Source organism: Chrysemys picta, chromosome 9 (genome assembly GCF_011386835.1).
Source record: "Chrysemys picta bellii isolate R12L10 chromosome 9, ASM1138683v2, whole genome shotgun sequence".
In the NCBI taxonomy this organism is placed as follows: domain Eukaryota; kingdom Metazoa; phylum Chordata; order Testudines; family Emydidae; genus Chrysemys; species Chrysemys picta.
In genome coordinates, this window is record NC_088799.1 from 32359800 (window position 1) to 32378331 (window position 18532).

The 18532-nt window shown below is 45.1% G+C and overlaps 1 protein-coding gene across 3 annotated transcripts in view; it reads right to left on the reverse strand.

Moving 5' to 3' along the window:
* The window catches only part of PLS1 (plastin 1), a 78611-nt gene that overhangs the window by 34391 nt on the left and 25688 nt on the right, over positions 1-18532 (reverse strand). For all 3 annotated transcript variants that reach the window (XM_005303269.5, XM_024108074.3, XM_065557951.1), the window contains 3 exons: positions 12917-13025; positions 4496-4659; positions 1762-1891 (listed from right to left, as the gene is read on the reverse strand). In XM_005303269.5, coding sequence (XP_005303326.2) covers positions 1762-1891; positions 4496-4659; positions 12917-12986 — 364 coding nt within the window. In that variant the 5' untranslated portion in view covers positions 12987-13025. The remainder of the gene's footprint in view (positions 1-1761; positions 1892-4495; positions 4660-12916; positions 13026-18532) is intronic.

The window sequence follows — 18532 nt, forward strand, 5'->3', positions numbered from 1 at the left end:
TGGTTAGGTCCAGTGATGGTGTTGCTGGTGTAGATATGTGGGCAGAGTTGGCATCGAGGTTTGTTGCATGGGTTGGTTCCTGAGTTAGAGTTGGTATGGTGCGGTGCGTGGTTGCTGGTGAGAATATGCTTAAGGTTGGCAGGTTGTCTGTGGGCGAGGACTGGCCTGCCTCCCAAGGTCTGTGAAAGTGAGGGATCATTGTCCAGGATGGGTTGTAGATCACTGATGATGCGTTGGAGAGGTTTAAGCTGAGGACTGTAGGTGATGGCCAGTGGAGTTCTGTTGGTTTCTCTTCTGGGCCTGTCTTGTAGCAGGAGGCTTCTGGGTACACGTCTGGCTCTGTTGATTTGTTTCTTTATTTCCTTGTGTGGGTTTGTTTCTTTATTTCCACACAAGGAAATAAAGAAACAAATCAACAGAGCCAGACGTAGCTGAAGTCGAACTATTTTAGTTCGAACTTACCGCGAGTCCACACACGGCAGGCAGGCTCCCCCGTTGACTCCGCGTACTCCTCTCGCCGAGCAGGAGTACCGGCGTCGACGGCGAGCACTTCCGGGATCGATTTATCGCGTCTAGACAAGACGCAATAAATTGATCCCAGAAGATCGATTGCTTACTGCCGGACCCGGAGGTAAGTATAGACGTACCCTAAGAACTGACATTTATCAGGACAAGAGTAATGCATTCAATTGTATTTTTTTCTGCATTACATTTTCATTCCATCATATAAAATGACACCAAAAACCAAATCATTACTGGTGGGGCCCTCCTCTTCCCAAGTAGAAAAGTACAGGTGCCTTGCTATCTGGACAGATCCTGGATGACTTGTTCTCTTATATACTCATACAGTCCTACTTTGACAATATATTGTCAGTGAGTTATTTGGCAACTCATGATAAATGAAGGCAAAGTGTTGGTAAACAGAAGGATATTGACAAATTGCAGGGAGTCCAGAGAAGCATAACAGAAATGATCAGGATGATAAATTGCGTATACACAAAAACCTACTAAGCAGCGGACATGATAACAGTTTATAAATATCTAGAGAGTGTAATCATCAAATAGAGAGAGAGGAATTCTTCATTATAGGTGAAGAAAGTATAACTAAAAATATTAGGATGAAATTAAGAAAGAAAATGTAGGTTGAATATTGGGGAAAGCTTCCCACCTATTACATTTAAAGGCTGTGCAAAAATTTCCCCAAGGGAAGTGATTGAAGTGCCATTGTTTGGTAAATTTAAATTAAACTGAACAAAGCTTTAGAAAAAACATACTGTAGTGAACAACCCCACATTGGCAAGGAGGCAGATTAGATGATCGAATAGGCTTTTCCCATCTCCAACATGTACTGTAAACTTTTTTTAAATTTTTGGTTCTGCACCATGGAAATGAAAATGTGGGTTCCCTGGTATACATCTCAACAGGAGTGTAAAAGAAAAAAACAACAGTTCACAGAGTAGATTAACAAACCAAACACAAACCCTTAGTATAAAACATGTTACAAAAGGCTTTCTATTTTTAATTTTTGCTTCCTTGTAATCAGATTTCTCTTTCCACTTTCTGCTCTGGCAAAGTCTGACTTACCTCTGGGAGCAGCACAGAACTGTGACCAGCAAACTGAACAGTACAATCTCTACAAAACAGAGCCCTGGCATCTGCACTGCAGAGGTTCACCTTATACTGGTTTGGTTTTGAGAGAATTTTTTTCCCTCCAATTACGGTTTTTCTTCTTTTTTTCTAGTGCCAAGGACAGTGTTTTACCTGAATAAGAGTGCTGTGTCCCCTCACTGGAAATTGGTGAAGTTCCTCCAATCGCTGTAATACCCTCTTTTTTGTTTATTGATTTTCGGAATGATTTGCTAATATCTTTGCTTTTCAATTCATGAATAACCTGGAATAGGACATAAAAGAAAGAGCATTTAATCAATTATCATAACCTTAGGGTGACTATTAAACTATCAACTCACCGAACTACTGAAATATTGGTAATTATTTTGACTCTCTTTCTTTGATATAGTACAATATAAGGAGGTTATAGACGTCTGCTGGTTTTGTGAATAGCTAAGACTCTAGCCTTACTAAGCCATGTTATTAATCTCTAAATATTAGATTCACAACCCACAAATCTTTTCACAGATATTTTGATTTAAAAAAAAACTGTTTAAATCAAACAAAGATATTTTTGGGAAAAGAGATTTTTAATATTTCCCCATTCAGTTTGTCTTGCTTCTTATACTAGGATGTTATATGTCACTTACAGAGATGGGAGATAGTTGGTACATCTCTCCATGCACAACAGTCATAAAATACCAACACCAACACTAACATTAAAATTATGTCTAAACTTTCCACCAAAATAAGGAAATTGTCAGATAAAACTGATACTCTGTCCTGTATTTACTCATTATGCCTAAGTGTTGTAGGGATCTCAGACTTGGTTGTGAAGTTATGTGCTATGTGGGCTGCAATATTGATACACAAGTGTTTATGGTTCAGTTATGAACCTAAGTAAATTAGAATTTCCAGTAGAAATACCAACATACCCTAGCAAATTGTAACAAATTGCTTGTTTTATTCGTATAAACAGCTGCAATACTGTAGATTCAAAGCAAAAATTGTTTGCTTGCAAGAAAATAATCACTCTGAAGCTGATTCTCACAAATGAAGCACTCCAGCCACTGACCCATGTAAAAAATGATGGTCCCCCTGCAGATTAAATATATTTTTAAAAATAAACAGTCCTAAATATGGCACAGTGATTCAGCGCAATGGTACAGGCATCTTGTATCACAAACAGGATTTAAAGGCTGGAATTTATAACAATCCAACTTTGTTTAAAGGAAGGGCTGAATTGACAGTTCTTGAAGGTGAGGGGCACAGACCGCTTCCTTTGAGGAGGCAGAAAAGGGCACTCATGAGGACTAGCTCTGAGTTCTCACACTTTGTCCAAATTAAAGCCAGTAAAGGGGAGAAAGAAAGTTTGACATATTATCTCATCTTATGAAAGATCCCAGCAGACATACATAGGGATACTTCATCCAGCACTGAAACAGGAGGAGAAACTACATTGTTATGTGAGCACAGTGATCTATATGACCAGAAGCAAATAATATTTTATCTAATTGAAACTACAGAGAGAATTTAGAGTCTGAATGTGATTACAAAAGTTGCAATTTGGCAAGGACACCAAGTTAATGCCCTACTCTTATGAATAGTACCATAGGATCTTAAATGACTTAGTGATCAGGACCACAGTTTTACATCTCCTTTGAAAGACAGCACCTCCAATAATATCGTGCTTCTTTGTACTGGGCTGGAGCATTCTCTGGGGTATGGTTCTTCTTATACTCTATTCCCAAAACTGGAACCCAAAGACCACAATGAGAGCTAGAGAGAACAGGTCATGCAGCGTAAAAATTGTATGCCATTTAAAATATTATTTATTTATATTCAGTAGTGCTTAGGCATCCCAGCCCTTATCAGGACCCCACTGGGCTGGGCACCGCAGAAGCATCATACAGAAAGATGGTCCCTGCCCCAAAGAGTTTACAATCTAGATATAAGAAAAGAAATGACAGGTGGCTACAGACAGACAGGGAGCACAAGAAAACAGACAATACTAGTCAGCATGATGTAGGCTGTGGCACCAGCATTCCAGCTGCTTCTCTGTTGTTATTTGTTAAAACTTGTTCCTTTAAGAAAAGGGTGGATGGAGACAGCAATTTTCCAGCATTATGCTAAAAACAGTTATTGAATTGGGGAAAAAATAGAGATAAATGATTTTAGTATTCTTAAAAAACTTTTTTTAGAGTGGCCAGTTGCTGCATAATAGTCAATCAACTATCATGCTGTCGTCATAACTATCTTCCCATTCAGAAATCAGTGAAGGTTTATAATTACTATATATGCTGCTCTCGAAATATTCTCCAGCGATTTCATTTAATTTTGCTATCCTACTCCATCTTCCTAGAGATGCTGGGCACTTTGGAGAGTTCCATCTCCTATTAGGCAAGGTAACTGATCCTTCAAAGTTTATACAATACCTTGAATATGTAATATGTTAGAAAAGAACTAACATTGGGATTTTCAAAGGAGACCAAAGGAGTGAAGCATGCAATGCCCATTGAATTTCATGCTACACACTGTAATTCTCAAAGTGTTGATTTTCTAATGCCCTATCAGTAGTTGTGGTCCTTCCAGAACACTGAACACCAATGAGCAGTACAGGAGGAATGACTTTCCTATACCCTTGAATAAATATTGTAATACAGTCCTTTCCTACCTCCATCCCTGTAGCATAATTAAATTGCATGCCTAGTGCATACTGTACACCGGACCTGGTGGTGTTTTCTGTATGGCAAACCTACACCATGTCACACAATATGCTCTTTAAAATACAGTTTCATAATTATCTCATACTGCATGTATAGCCTTCTGGTACCAAATCCAAATAATTCTGTCTTAAAGGGTAGCCTGAGAGGACTGTCTTACTTACCGACACAAATTCTTCGAAGTCGATTTTCCCATCTTTGTTGCTATCTGTTACTGCTATAATTTTTTCTACAATCTCTCGCACTTTGTAGCCTGGCAAGGGAAGGCTTGCTTCTTTAAAAAGATCTTGAAGCTCATAATCACTGACATACCCACTATTGTCAATATCTGTAAAATGAAAACATTGTTTTTATGTTTTTATTATTTTGTGCTATAACACTACTACCAAGCAACAATCAGGGGAAGGAACATTTTAGCAGAGTGATGGTCTAAAATCAGGGGCGGCTCTAGGTTTTTTGCCGCCCCAAGCATGGCAGGCAGGCTGCCTTCGGTGGCATGCCTGCGGGAGGTCCCCGGTCCCACGGATTCGGTGGCATGCCTGCGGGAGGTCCGCCCGCGGCTTCGGCGTACCCGCCGCCTAATTGCCGCCGAATCCGCGGGACCTCCCGCAGGCAAGCCACCAAAGGCAGCCTGACTGCCGTCCTCGCAGGGACCGGCAGGGCGCCCCCCCGCGGCTTGCCACCCCAGACACCCGCTTGGAGCGTTGGTGCCTGGAGCCCCCGCTGTCTAAAATGATCAGAAAGTGAGAAATTAGATTACCATCTATCGCACAACATTTCTTTCTGAGAATTTACCATATATTATATATATATTAATCACAAAGGAATACACATAGGTTAGATCAGGGGTCGACAACCTTTCAGAAGCAGTGTGCCGAGTCTTCACTTTAATTTAAGGTTTTGCATGCCGGTAATACATTTTAATGTTTTTTAGAAGGTCTCTCTCTATAAGTCTATATATTATATAACTAAACTATTGTGGTATTGTAAAATAAACAAGGTTTTCAAAATGTTTAAGAAGCTTAATTTAAAATTAAATTAAAATGTTGAGCTTACGCCGCCGGCCTGCTCAGCCCGCTGCTGGTCTGGAGTTCTGTTCACCTAGGCCGGCAGTGGGCTGAGCAGGGCCTGCGGCCAGGACCCCAGCTGGCAAGGGTCCGGCAGCCAGAACCCCAGACCGGCAGCGGGCTGTGCGGGGCCGGCGGCCGGGACCCCAGACCGGCAGCAGGCTGAGTGGGTCTGGCAGCCAGAACCTCAGACCTCAGACCGGCAGCGGGCTGTGCGGGGCCGGCGGCCGGGACCCCAGACTGGCAGTGGGCTGAGCGGCTCCTGCCAGCCGGGATCCTGGCTGCCGGACCCGCTCAGCCCGCTGCCGGTCTGGGGTCCCAGGCCTGCCCACATACAGTGGGTACCTACCTTCTCCCTGGTTCTGGCCCACTGTCTTCCTCTCTCTCTGCACTAAGCTGAGGGTGGGAGTGCACTGAGCACAGGGCTGGGGGTGAAGGAGCAGGCTGGGGGTTGGGGAGTAGGGTCTGGCCAGGAGCTAGAATGAGAGGGGGCTCAGGGTTGGAGCAGGAGGTTTGGGTGTGGAGCACTTATCTGGGCAGCTCCAATTTGGTGTGAGGGGTGCAGTTGGGAATGGGGGGGGCATGCAGGAGCTCCCATTTGGTGCTCAGAGTGGGGATGGGGATGTGGGGGGTGCATGGGGTGGGGGCTGGGGATGTGGGGGAGGGTGCAAGAGTCAGGGCAGAGGGCTGGGGGCATGTGAGGGGCTGCAGGTGTCAGGGCATGGAGTGTGGGTGGGGGTGCCAGAGTCAGGGCTGGGGTTGTGGGGGGGTGAAGGAGTCAAGCAGAGGGCTGGGTGTATGTGAGGGGGGTACAGGGCTCGGGGCAGGGACCTGGGGGTGTGCAGGGCGCAGGGCTCAAGGCAGAGGGCTGGGTGTGTGTGAGGGGGTGGGAGAAGAGGGGATATGAGAGGGGGTCAGGGCAAGGGGCTGGAGGGGAAATGCCCCTATTCCACCACCCCCCTTTCCCAAGGCCCTGCCACCACTTTTTCTCTGCCTCCGCCGGGAGTAGCGAGCAGGCTGACTCTGCTCCTTCCTGACCCCCTCCCTCACAAGGGCCATCAGCTGATCGGCTGGCAGAGAGGGAGAGGAGGAGGACGAGGAGAGGCTGGACCCCAGCACGCTGCCAGAAGAGGCAGGGGAGCCGGCAGGAGCCGGCAGGACCCAGCTTCTGCCCCCTGCCCCTTGCCTCCTGCCCCCGCAAGAGGGGATGGGGGGGGCGGAGGGCGGAGAAGAGTGGGCCGGGTCGGACTGGGCTGGGCAGGATTTTTAATGGCACGCTGCTGCCTGCTGGGACTCCGGCAGGCAGTAGCGTGCCATTAAAAATCAGCTCACGTGCCGTCTTTGGCACGCGTGCCATAGGTTGCCGACCCCTGGGTTAGATACTCAGCTGGTATAAATCACCATATGGTGAAATCAATAGACTATGCTGAATTACACCAGCTGAAGATCTGCTCCATACAGTTTAAGTTATTATTTATATTGTGGTAACACCTAGAGGCCTGGGCCCAATTGTGCTATACACTTCTTAGGCACCTTCTTAAATTTTCAAGGTAAAGACACACCAAGGTCCAGGGCCGTCCTTAGGCATATGCAGCTTATGCGGCTGTGTAGGGCACCCAAAAATTTGGGGCACCCCTAGGTCTTAGTATCCACCCTCCCACCCAGGGCCGTCCCTAGCTATTCTGGGGCCCTACGCAGCTCCTCCATTGGGGTGGGACCAGGCCTCCACAGGGATGTGGGGGGCTGGCCCCAGGCCTCTGCAGGGGTGGGGGGTCAGGGGCTGGCCCCAGGCCTCCATGTGGGTAGCACAACTGGGGCCGGGTCCCTGCACTTCCCGCCACCAGTGAGTGCACGCCCGGCCCTGCTGCAGTCCTCAGAGGCGGGAAGAGGCAGGGCTGGGGCGGAGCATCAGGTCGGAATTTAGGCCATAAACTACAGGTTGCATCAGGGCTGGGGCGGAGCAGGGCGGGGGCTTTGGGGAAGGGGTGAAGTGGGGACAGAGCTTGGGCGGGAAGAGGCAGGGCTGGGGCGGGGGGCCTGGGGAAGAGGTGGGGCAGGGGCTGGAGCAGCATGCAGCTGCGTACTTTTCGTATGGACGCCCCTGCTCCCACCTCTTCCTATCCCTGTTCTGACCCTTCCTTCAGGCTCCCACCACAGCTGGCTGCTGTAGCCTTGTGAGTCTTCCTCCTGAGGGGATCTAGTACAGTGGTTTTCAAAATGTGGTCTGCAGACCACCAGTGGTCCGCAAGTTCCATTCAGGTGGTTGCAGATAGTTCCCTCTAAGGTGCACGCCTAGGTGGCCGCACACGAGAGAATGAAGGGCCACCCACCTAATTAGTGGAGCCGCGCAGGCGGGATGAGAAGAGGGGGTGGGGGGAATTTGGGATGTGCAGGGCTGCGGCGGCCAGAGAAAGAGGCGACTTTCCCCAGCTTCAGGGCTGCGGCTGCCGGGGAGAGACGGCCCTCCTTCCCAGCCTCAGCTCTGCCGCTGCTGTGGCAGGGAGAGACCCCCCTCCTTCCCAGCCCCAGCTTGGGGGCTGCTGCAGTGGGGGAAAGAGGGAGAGACCCCCCCCCTCCTTCCCAGCCCCAGCTCAGGGGCTGCCGCGGGAGGGGAGAGAGGGCACATCCATCGCATTAGAAAGGTAAGACTACTGATATTAAAATATGAGTTGTGTGCTTTTATTTGTAGAACAAAAAAATGTTAATTATTTTGGTTTTTTTTATATAGTGCTTTTATCCAAAGCGCTTTACAATAGTTAGCTAACAGTACAGACAACATTTGGAAAGGTCATTAAGCAATTTTCAAGTGGTCCCACTGATCTAGTACTTAAAAGTGAAAAAGCCTTCCAGCCTGCCAGACCTATTAGCACAACATCGAAACTGTTAAAGAGCCATTCAAGTGGTAATGAAACCATTTAACAGGCATTTGCCAACCCTCAGGTATATATTGTCAGTTTCTGAATTTACTGACAAAAACAGTTGTGCGTTATTGTAATATTTACTCAGAACATGTTAGTCTACAGGACCTTAGTTTAAAATTTGCTTTAAAAATATTTCATTAGTGTGTTGCTGAAGATTATAAAATCACATCTCTAAAAAATGCTTGCATAGTTTTTTAGATGCACAATCTGAGTACTCATCTTTAGCCTTAAATGGTTGGATCTTCAGACATATACTTTTTTAAATAAATCCTTCAAAAGACCACCTTTATCTAAAATACACATGCAAGCCTGGGCTGCCATCGGGCATAGGGGTACCAGTTTAATAATACTGCATAGGGCCCCATAAATCCTAAGGACGGCCCTGGCAAGGTCACAAACCCTTATTAATAGCAAAAACCTTGGGTTTTGACCCGTTTAATTTATATCCTGAGACTATGCCAAAATCCTCTACCAGCTTCCAAATAGAGTGGATGGTCTGTTATTAATTCTCTTCTTACTTACAAGATGTTACTTGCATATAGTAATACCTGTAGTTTATGGCCTAAATTCAGACCTGATGCAACCAGTTTCAAAGAGGTAGCAACTACTTGCCCTATATATTTTGTCTCTTGCCCTATATCTGTTGTTTATTTCTAATGATAGTGGTGAGACTGGCCCCTGAAGAATAAATCCAATCTGGCCCATGTCTATTATATTAAAAATGACCTTGTTTAATCTGTTAGCTAGCTTTGTTGTGAGGGATCTGTACTGCTGCATCCTTTTGTCCTCCTGCTTCCAGTGGACTCTATTATGTGTTGGGAGTCCTTTTGAAAATGCTATAAGAAAGTCCTGGAAGATTTTCTATGCAATGAAGGGTCTGACCCGGTTTCACCAGGCATTAAAGTATATTTTATAATTTAAACCAAGCACATTGTTACATAAGCAAAATTTATACACTGCTAGTGGCAGCACTTTCCCGACATGCAGCAAATTGTTTTGCTGTTGGGCATTGTTCCCTCAATGCATTATTTATTCAAAATATCAATTAATAAATACTGCATGGGGTTAAGTCTCATAGGTCCAGAGTTCATGCACTAAACTCCATGGAAAGAATCTCAATCTTTTTAGTTTACTAAGTGCTAGCTTAGCAGTTTTATTAGTTATCCTGTCAAAATGTTCTTGTACACTAAGCTGAATGCAGAGGGGGAACTCCTTTCTCCTGCATGAAGTTAAGCACTTCTTACTAGAGACTTTTTCCACGGCAGCATGCCAGGGGAGCTTGGATAAATCAAGGGACATGGTTACTGAGCCTGTCATTAAATAGGGTTACCATACGTCCGCTTTTTCCCCGGACATGTCCGGCTTTTCGGCAATCAAACCCCCATCCGGGGGGAATTGCTAAAAAGCCGAACATGTCCGGGAAAATGCCGGCCGGGCACTTCCCCTCCCGCGGCTGCTCTGCTCCTCCCCTGACTCTTCGGCTCTGTTTAAGAGCCGAGCGCTATGGGCTTTGGGCAGCCCCCATGCCTCCGGACCCTGCGTCACCGGAGCCCGGGAGGGGAAGTGGCCGGCCGGGGGCGCAGGGTCCGGAGGCATGGGGGCTGCCCGAAGCCCAAGCGCTACCGGCTTCACGGTTTGCCGGGCAGCCTCCAGACCCTGCGCCCCCGGCTGGGCGCTTCCCCTCCCGGGCTCCAGCTGCGCTGGGGAAGCGCCGGCTGGGGGCGCAGGGTCTGGGGGCTGCCCGGCAAACCGTGAAGCCGGTAGCGCTCGGGCAGGCCTTTTTGCGTGGCTGGGAGTGGGAGGGAGGAGGGGGCGGAGTTGGGGTGGGTTGGGGCGGGGAAGGGGCGGAGTTGGGGCGGGGCTGGGGTGGGGAAATAGGCGGGGCCAGGGCCCCGTGGAGGGTCCTCTTTTTTTCTTTGTTAAATATGGTAACCCTATCATTAAATGTATCCACTGGCCAAAATCAATAGAAACCAAAAAAGACAACAAAAAATAAAAACTATAAATTTAAAATTGCCATCTGTAACATACAACACAGCATAACATACACATGCAAAAACCTTTTTAATAACTTTAATATTAAACTGTAAAATCAACTGAATCAATAATTTACAACTAATGGGGGAGACAACACTGACAAGGCAGGGAGGGAAAGCATGAAAACCGTGGGGGGGAAAAGGGGACAAGCGTCAAGGGGAAGGAGGAAGGGGAGAGGGGTGGAAAGGAGGTTTGGACTGGCCACTTGGCCCTTGTGTGTTTCTTAGTTAACTGTTTCTAAAAATGGTGTCCAGATTCCTTCAAACTTATGTAGTTGATTCCTGACCACTAGATTCTGACATATCTGTTGTATTCTGTGGATTGATTTACTTTTCCACCTCTATAAAATCATTTGCTTTGTGATTATGGCTGCTCTCAGAAATTATGGAAGCTGTGCTGATGAGAGGCCCAAATTCATGGGTAAATACCCCAATATATAGTTCTCAACTGATGTTTGATTGCTAAACCCCCAAATTCTAGTGTCAACTTTTTTCCACTTTATTTTGGATTCTGAGCCTGGTTGGCTTACAGTTAGTAGGGAAGGATCTATTAATTATTTGCTCTAGAATCTTAGTTGCCTGCAATTACGGTGGGGTTATAAGTATCTCTGTGCAGCTCAGCAAGCAATCCATGAAAAAAGTCTGAGGCTCATTGTTATGGAGTCCCTGAGCAATGCTTTGGAACTGCTCCCCACAAAGCCAGTCAGGACTGTGGGGAGCCTCCTCTCCCTTAGAGCAGACTGTCTTCAGGGCAAGAAGCTCACACGGCTTCACCTCCTGGGTCTCTCCTGGGAGCATTCAGCATATGCCCCTCCGTGCGCTTCCCAGAGCAAGTCTGCCCAGGCAGGGTTCTGGGGAAGCCAGAGGTCCTGCACGCACCCCCACTTTGCAGTCAGACGTGACTCTCAGCCAGCCAGTAAAACAGAGGTTTATTAGATGACAGGAACACAGTCTAAAACAGAGTTTGTAGGTACAGTGGCGAACGGGACCCCTCGGCCGGGTCCATTATGGGGTTCAGAGAGCCAGACACCCACGTCTGCCCTCAGTCCTTCTCCCCAGCCAGCTCCAACTCTCAAACCCCCTCCAGCCCCTCCTTCTCTGGGCTTTGTCTCTTTCCTGGGCCAGGAGGTCACCTGATCTCTTTGTTTATCTTTAGCTATTTCCTTGCAGGGGGGGAAGGGACCCTGGCCATTTGTTGCCAGGGAGACAGAGTGTCAGTGATTTATGCACACTGGCCTTTCCCCACCACCTAGAGACTTAAGAAATGCATAGGGGAAACTGAGGCACCCACACAGTATTCAGAGGAAACATTAAGAACAGTCCCACTTTGTCACACTCATCCATATATATTGGCCAGGATCATTTCAGACCCATTTACTGTGACTCTGAATATGAGATATCTACTCTGAGTATCCAAACTGTGGAATAATATTTAATAGGAAGAACAGAAAACAAACTAAACTAGACAAACTTAAATGTTCACAAAGACATTATGTAACCCACACTCCTTCTGGGTGTTGTGTTCTGTCCCATCTAGTGGCACTGAGACAACTCTACAGCCTTAGCTAAGAGTAAGTTAGCTTTTAGCTCATGCAGTAGAGACTCATGCACTGAGTTCTAGAGGTTCCCCAGTTCAATCCCGCCCGCTGATGATCGGAGTCTGTCAGCATTCCAATTGTAACGTGGAGGTGAGGGTCAGTTAATATAGTACAAAATGATTTAGTACTCATGTTTACTCTTAGGCTGTGGCTACACTAGAGAGCTTACAGCAGTGGTGTAGCACTGCTAGTGCAGATGCTCTACACCGACAGGAGAGAGCTCTCCTCCTGTCAACTTAATTACTTCAGTGCCTGCAAGCGGTGATAGCTATGTCAGTGGGAGAAGCGATCTGACTGACATAGCGCTGTTCACACCGGTGCTTAGGTCGGTGTAACTTATGTTGTTCAGAGGGGTGGCTTATTCACACCACTGAGCGGCATAAGTTATATCAACCTAAGCTGTACTGTGACCATAGCCTTAGGCTTTACCTTCAGAGACCGTGTAAAGCATATGAAATTATATTTAGTTATTTATTAACATGACTTACTCTCTACAAAGACAAGATCAAGGATCACAAAGTTCAGGTTACTTAGAAATGTAAATCAGATTTAACTTGGTGCAAGAGAACTAGTTATTAATCCACTAAAACCTGTAACCAAATGAAAAAGGAAATTGACAGTTGGTTTTAGCCCAAAACCTAATACTAAAATAAAAGTTTTCAAGAGTCTTCTTTAGATCAACTAAAATAGAATTTTATTTGCATTTAAACATTCACCCATTGTGTTTAAAACCTTACATTGCAACAAAGTGCTAGTGCTAAAAAAAAAAAAAAAAGTGTGAAAATTCTTTCATTTTCTTATCTTCTTAGGGGTTATTAGCAATACCAGTGAGGAGACATGGTGTTTTTAAACATACAATGTATAACATTACATGATCCCTGTAAGATATTGTTTTTAAAGAAATTGTATAGCTTCATATTGTTCATGGCATGCTGATTATTTTCTTTCATCTAGAAAACATACCTATTTTACTGAATGCTTCTCTGAGTTCTTCCAGCTCTTCACGAGAAATTGTGGTTATGTTGTTTTCCATCTTCTGACAGAGACAGCAGTTGTCTTCAATTCCTTATGCCTAGCAATAATAAATGATCGGTGTTATAATAAAACATCAATTGCAAACAGGCACTTACTTAAGTTACTGAACCTTGTAAAGAGGCATAAGAGGTACGATGTCCTCAAAGTAATCTCTCAGGATTGCCCCACCTATAGTGCTATGAATAGAACTTTTGAGAATATCAAACATCTAGCACTTCTCTCTATTGTAACAATGACTAAGAATTTACAATAGCAAAACCTATTTTTACACACCCTGCATTTTCACTCTGCATAGTATAAACATGTACCTATAATCTGCATGGTTTTCACTGAGCAGTTTTTCATTATGAAATAGGCATCTCAAATTTCAGAAATCTCAGGCTACAGTATAATTCATTTCCAACTGCAACAGATTATCAATGTATAACAATGATTGGCACTATGGGCTCAGTCCTGCAAGGTGCTGAGCACTCTGACCCTGATCCAACAAAGCACTTAACTTCAATGAGCTGTTTCATATCCTGAAAGTTAAGCACATGCTTAAGTGCTTTGCTGCAATTAGAGCCAGCATGCTCAGCATTCATAGGATCGAGCCCTATAAAATGGCCTAGGATTAGCTGTGTGGAAACAAATCTTAATTCAGAGAACATCCCTCATACCCATGCACAGGGGACCCTCTGCATCTAGCTGTATCCTTCCTCCATGAAGGAAGGTGGGTGTTTGCCTCTTCCATAGCACCATTCTGTTCCTGCTCCAGACCCCATTAAAGATGCTTGGTGTGGTCTGGGGTTCACACTGAAGAATGGGGGGAGACTGGGCAGTTTGGGGGCAGGCCCCCTGGAGATTTGCTGGAAAAATAATACAGTCTGGGACGTCATTATTTTCCCTCCCCCCACATGCACCACATTCGAGGGGTAGCAGCAGACATGGGGAGTTCCTGGTAGCCTGGCTCCAATCAAGTTGCCTACCAGGTACCATCGGGTTTGCCATAGATCAGGGCAGCTAAAGAGGCCCTGGCCTCCTGAGGCTCCCTAGGGATTGGGTGTGACACTCTGTACCTTCGGGGAACATCCTACACCCCCATGTTCATCTTTATAAAATGATTGTGTGGTATCCAATGCAAAGTTTGTCATGTTGGGTGTCTTCGGAAGTCTCATGATGCACTGAGCATGGTTGTTATAGTGATGTTATAGTAATTGTTACAGTAATGTTATAGTAAGGTTATAAGTTATAATTTCGTGTATGTAGTTATGAGGCTGAAAATGTATCCTCATAGCTTAAAGCAAGCCCAAAAAAACCTCTCCAAGAGCAGAGGGGCAGTTCACTCCTCATCAGGGCAGGTATGGGACAAACCCAGACCAGCCTCACAGGAACAAAAGACGCTGGCCTAGGCAGTAACAAAAGAATCTGTTAGACTCTAGAGGGATCACCCCCCTTCCTTTGGTCAGTTTGGAACTGCGATGAGGTAATGCTCACCTGACTCTGAGGGCGGGGGAGGGGCAAAGCCAAAAGGGAAGAAAGGACATGATAAAAGGGAGAGACATTTGCCATGCTCTCTCTCTCTCTTCCACCTACATCTACAGACACCACCACCACCACCAAGCGACTGAAGCGCTGATTAAAGGGGAGAGCCTGGCTGAAGAGCAACCAGCCAGCCTGTGGTGAGAAGCATCTAAGTTTGTAAGAACATTGAAAGTGTTAAGATCAGCTTAGAATGCATTTTGCTTTTATTTCATTTGACTAAATCTGACTTATTCTGCTTTGACTTATAATCACGTAAAATCTATCTTCATAGTTAATACATTTGTTTGTTTATTCTACCTGAAGCAGTGCGTTTGGTTTGAAGTGTGTCAGAGGCTCTCCTTGGGATAACAAGCCTGATACATATCAATTTCTTTGTTAAATTGACACACTCATATAAGCTTGCAGCTTCCAGCAGGCATAGGCACTGCAAGACCGAGGTTCCTAGGGTTGTTTCTGGGACTGGAGATATTGGCTAGTGTCATTCGGTTGCAAGTAGCTGGGAGCAGCTTACATGCCAGAGGCTGTACATGAACAGCCCAGGAGTGGGGGTTCTCACAGCAGTGCAGGGTAAGGCTGGCTCCCAGAGTCAAGGATTGGAGTGACCTAGCAGATCACCGGTCCAGATAACACCAGAGGGGAATGTCACACTGGGGTGGGCCTCATAGCCAATTCCATGGAAACCCAAACACCATCCTCACAGGGAATGACTGATAAACTCCGTGAGGGTTCCTCCCTGAAAATTCCTCCCATTGAGCCCCCTCCCATGGATTTTAACATGAAAGGGGATAATTTAGACCCTTGTTCTTAAGGCCACATTTTCAAAGGGGCCTCATCCCATTCTCTCAATATGCAAGTCTATATTTGTACCTGCAATTGTGCAGCATAAAAGCCCCATTTGTGCACCCAAATTGAGGCCTTTGGACCACCCATCTTCTCGTTGTTATGCTCTTAATATGCAGCTGTTAGCAGTCCCTACTGCCCCAGCACAAAGCTTACAACAGTCCCTACAGCTAAATATTGAATCTTCACTTTTATTAAAAGAGAAAATGACAGATTTGTATCTTGGTCAAGCCTGTCCAGTACATCAAGGCTGCAGTGCACTAAGGGTCGAATCCAGGTTTTATTTAGGCCACTAGCAATCTTCCCATTAATTTCAGTGGGTCCAGGATTTGCATTGTAATAGTCAAATTCAGAGCTGCTATAAGCAATTGCACCTCCATTGCAGGTGCACAAAAATAATGATTAATGTCCTAAACTGTACTCTTTTCTCAAAACTGCAATGTGGCCCAATGGATTGGACTGAGAGTCAAGAGAGATGGATTCTATGTCCAAATCTGCCATGGAACTGCTGTGTGCTATTGGGCAAGTCACTTCGCAACTGTGTGTATCCATTTTCCCCTTCTGTTTATCTGTCTTATCTATTTAGGCTGTAAGCTCTTCAGGGCAGCAATAGTCTGTTTACAGTGAGTCTGTACAGTGACTAGCACAATGGGGCCCCCTAGGTATTACTGTAATATAAATAATAATAAATACAAACCGTCTGATGTACAGGAATCAGAATTTGGTTTATATAAAACATTCTTGTCAATCTAAAATCCTACTCACAAAAACAAGTTCTTCTCCTATTCTAACCACTTAAATTTCCTCCCCAACCTGCTTTCTGTTTTCTCATTAAAGAAGCAATCATGAATGAGTTTGCATATCCAGATTGTGGCTGCTTAGCCACAATCACATAAGGGGGTAGCCAGCAGTAGCAGTTCCATGGGCCATTCTGCCTATTGAGTCAGATAGATTCCTCCTGCTAAGCTGGAAGAGTGCATGAAAGAGAAGCCACTGAGGCTTTGTCTTCTCTGCCAAATAGGGTGTCTTTTTTCTACGGGATAACTGACATATTAGCTATCTGGCAGTGGAGACAAGGGACTTCAGTTTTATCACAGATAAACTAGACAAGGTCAACCATGGTCAGGGTGGGTATAGCGGTGACCTCACCTAACTATCTCACAATAAACACTATAAGTGCCTTGTCTTCACTCAGGATTTTACAGTGAGATAACTATTGTGAGTTAGTTGTCTTACTGCAAGAACACCACCTTTGTGACATCAAAGGCTGATACACCCTACAACAGAGTGCAGCATGTTCTCCCCACCCACCAGTCAATGAGAAAAGCAGGTGGTGCCACAGATTCACTCCTGCTGTGTCATAACCCACAGGTCTCAAACCTGGGTCCACAGAGTCACCAGGCTCCACTTCTCCACCCAATGGCTTACTGGTATCTAGAACCAGGATTCCTTGAAGCCCAGCTCAGATAGAAAGCTCCATCCTTGGGCTCCAATTTGTGGAACATCAGAGCTCCTGATAGTCACATGTTACTGGAGTTCGAGGGGGGAGGGCGTTAAATATATTTTGGAATCTGTTTGAACCTCTTCAGGCCAAGTTGTGTTCTGTCTCTTGTTTATTCATTATACTTGTGTTCTGATTGGCCATGTTTTCCTAATGCTGGCCTGATTTCTCAATATGCTAATGTTCCTCACACTTATAGCACCTATCAGGAGAAACAGGAGCCAGAACACATACTGGCAAAAAACAAAAAACAAAAAGGATTAGACAGATTCCAGTACGTATTATTAAAAATATGAAAAATATCATATTCAGGAGGCATTTAGGTAGATGGACAATGGAATTTAGCCAGCTAACACTGCAATTGTACAAAAATTGTTATAGAATCTCTAGTGATCATGATATGGCTCCATCTGAGACTATGGGCTATTTTAACCTATCTATATCTATGTCTGTTATATATTTTATATGTATTCTTACCATCCCTTTATTTAATAAAAATAATTAAGGATAAAAGCTCACCAGTTTTAAGTACTTTTTCCTGACAGTAGCTGCAGTGTCTATTTAAACTGCTAGGTTTTTTTGGTTTGGTTGCTTCAGTAGTTCTAGTGCAGAAGGCTCTAGGCCATATTCTATTCTTGTCTATATACAATTCCCCCACTGATGTCAATGGAATCATGCAATGACTGAGGGTACCATAGGCTCTAAGAAAGAATCTTTGCTGAGTTAGTGAGAGAGGAACACTCAGCAGGAAGTGTTGGGATGTTGGGAGGGCCAAAAGAAAGAAAGACTGACAAGTCTATGCTGCAGATAGCTGGCCATATCCCACATGCCTTTGTCATGTGAGCAATCTTATTGACTTCATCAGTATTGCCAACTCCAAATATTAAAAAAACATGAGTCAGAACCCCCAAAATAATTTCTGTCTTAAAAATAACCATTTTTTATCTTTTTTAAGTGTAATGATTTTTAATTTCCTTTCTTTGTTTTAATCTTCATAGTTCATGTTTTCAAGCTTTCTTCTGCAGCCATGAAAGTTAGAAATTTCCTTAAAAAAACATGAAAACTGAGATTTTCATGTTATAACCTGACTCTTGAAAGAGCACCAAACACTGTGAGACATGGGAGAGTTGGCAACTCTGCGTGGCTCCGACTACTTGTGTAAGTAAAACACGCAATATTGCTTGAATAATATGACAATGAGTGGAAAGCATCTGAATGAAATACAAAAACAAAACATTTATCCAGGCACTACCTCCATCACAAGCATGTTAGCTGATTGTTGGCGGGTGTAAATAAGAGGATTTCTCTCAACCATTTATCTGGATTCAGTATTGTATATAAAGGGTGTGACTTGTGTATTCTATGAATCTGATTCTCATTTCAGCAAATATGTCTCCTGTTTTAAAATGAATGTGTTTTAATTTGTTTTTTTATAACAGGGATCAACACAGCCCGTCCGGGAAATCTGCTGGTGGGCCGGGACAGTTTGTTTACCTGCAGCGTCCGCAGATTCGGCCAATTGCAGCTTCCACTGGCCGCAGTTCACAGTTCCAGGCCAATGGGGGCTGCGGGAAGTGGCAGCCAGCACTTCCCTCGGCCCACACCGCTTCCTGCAGCCCCCATTGGCCTGGAACGGTGATTGCAGCCAGTGGGAGCTGCAATCGGCTGAACCTGTGGCT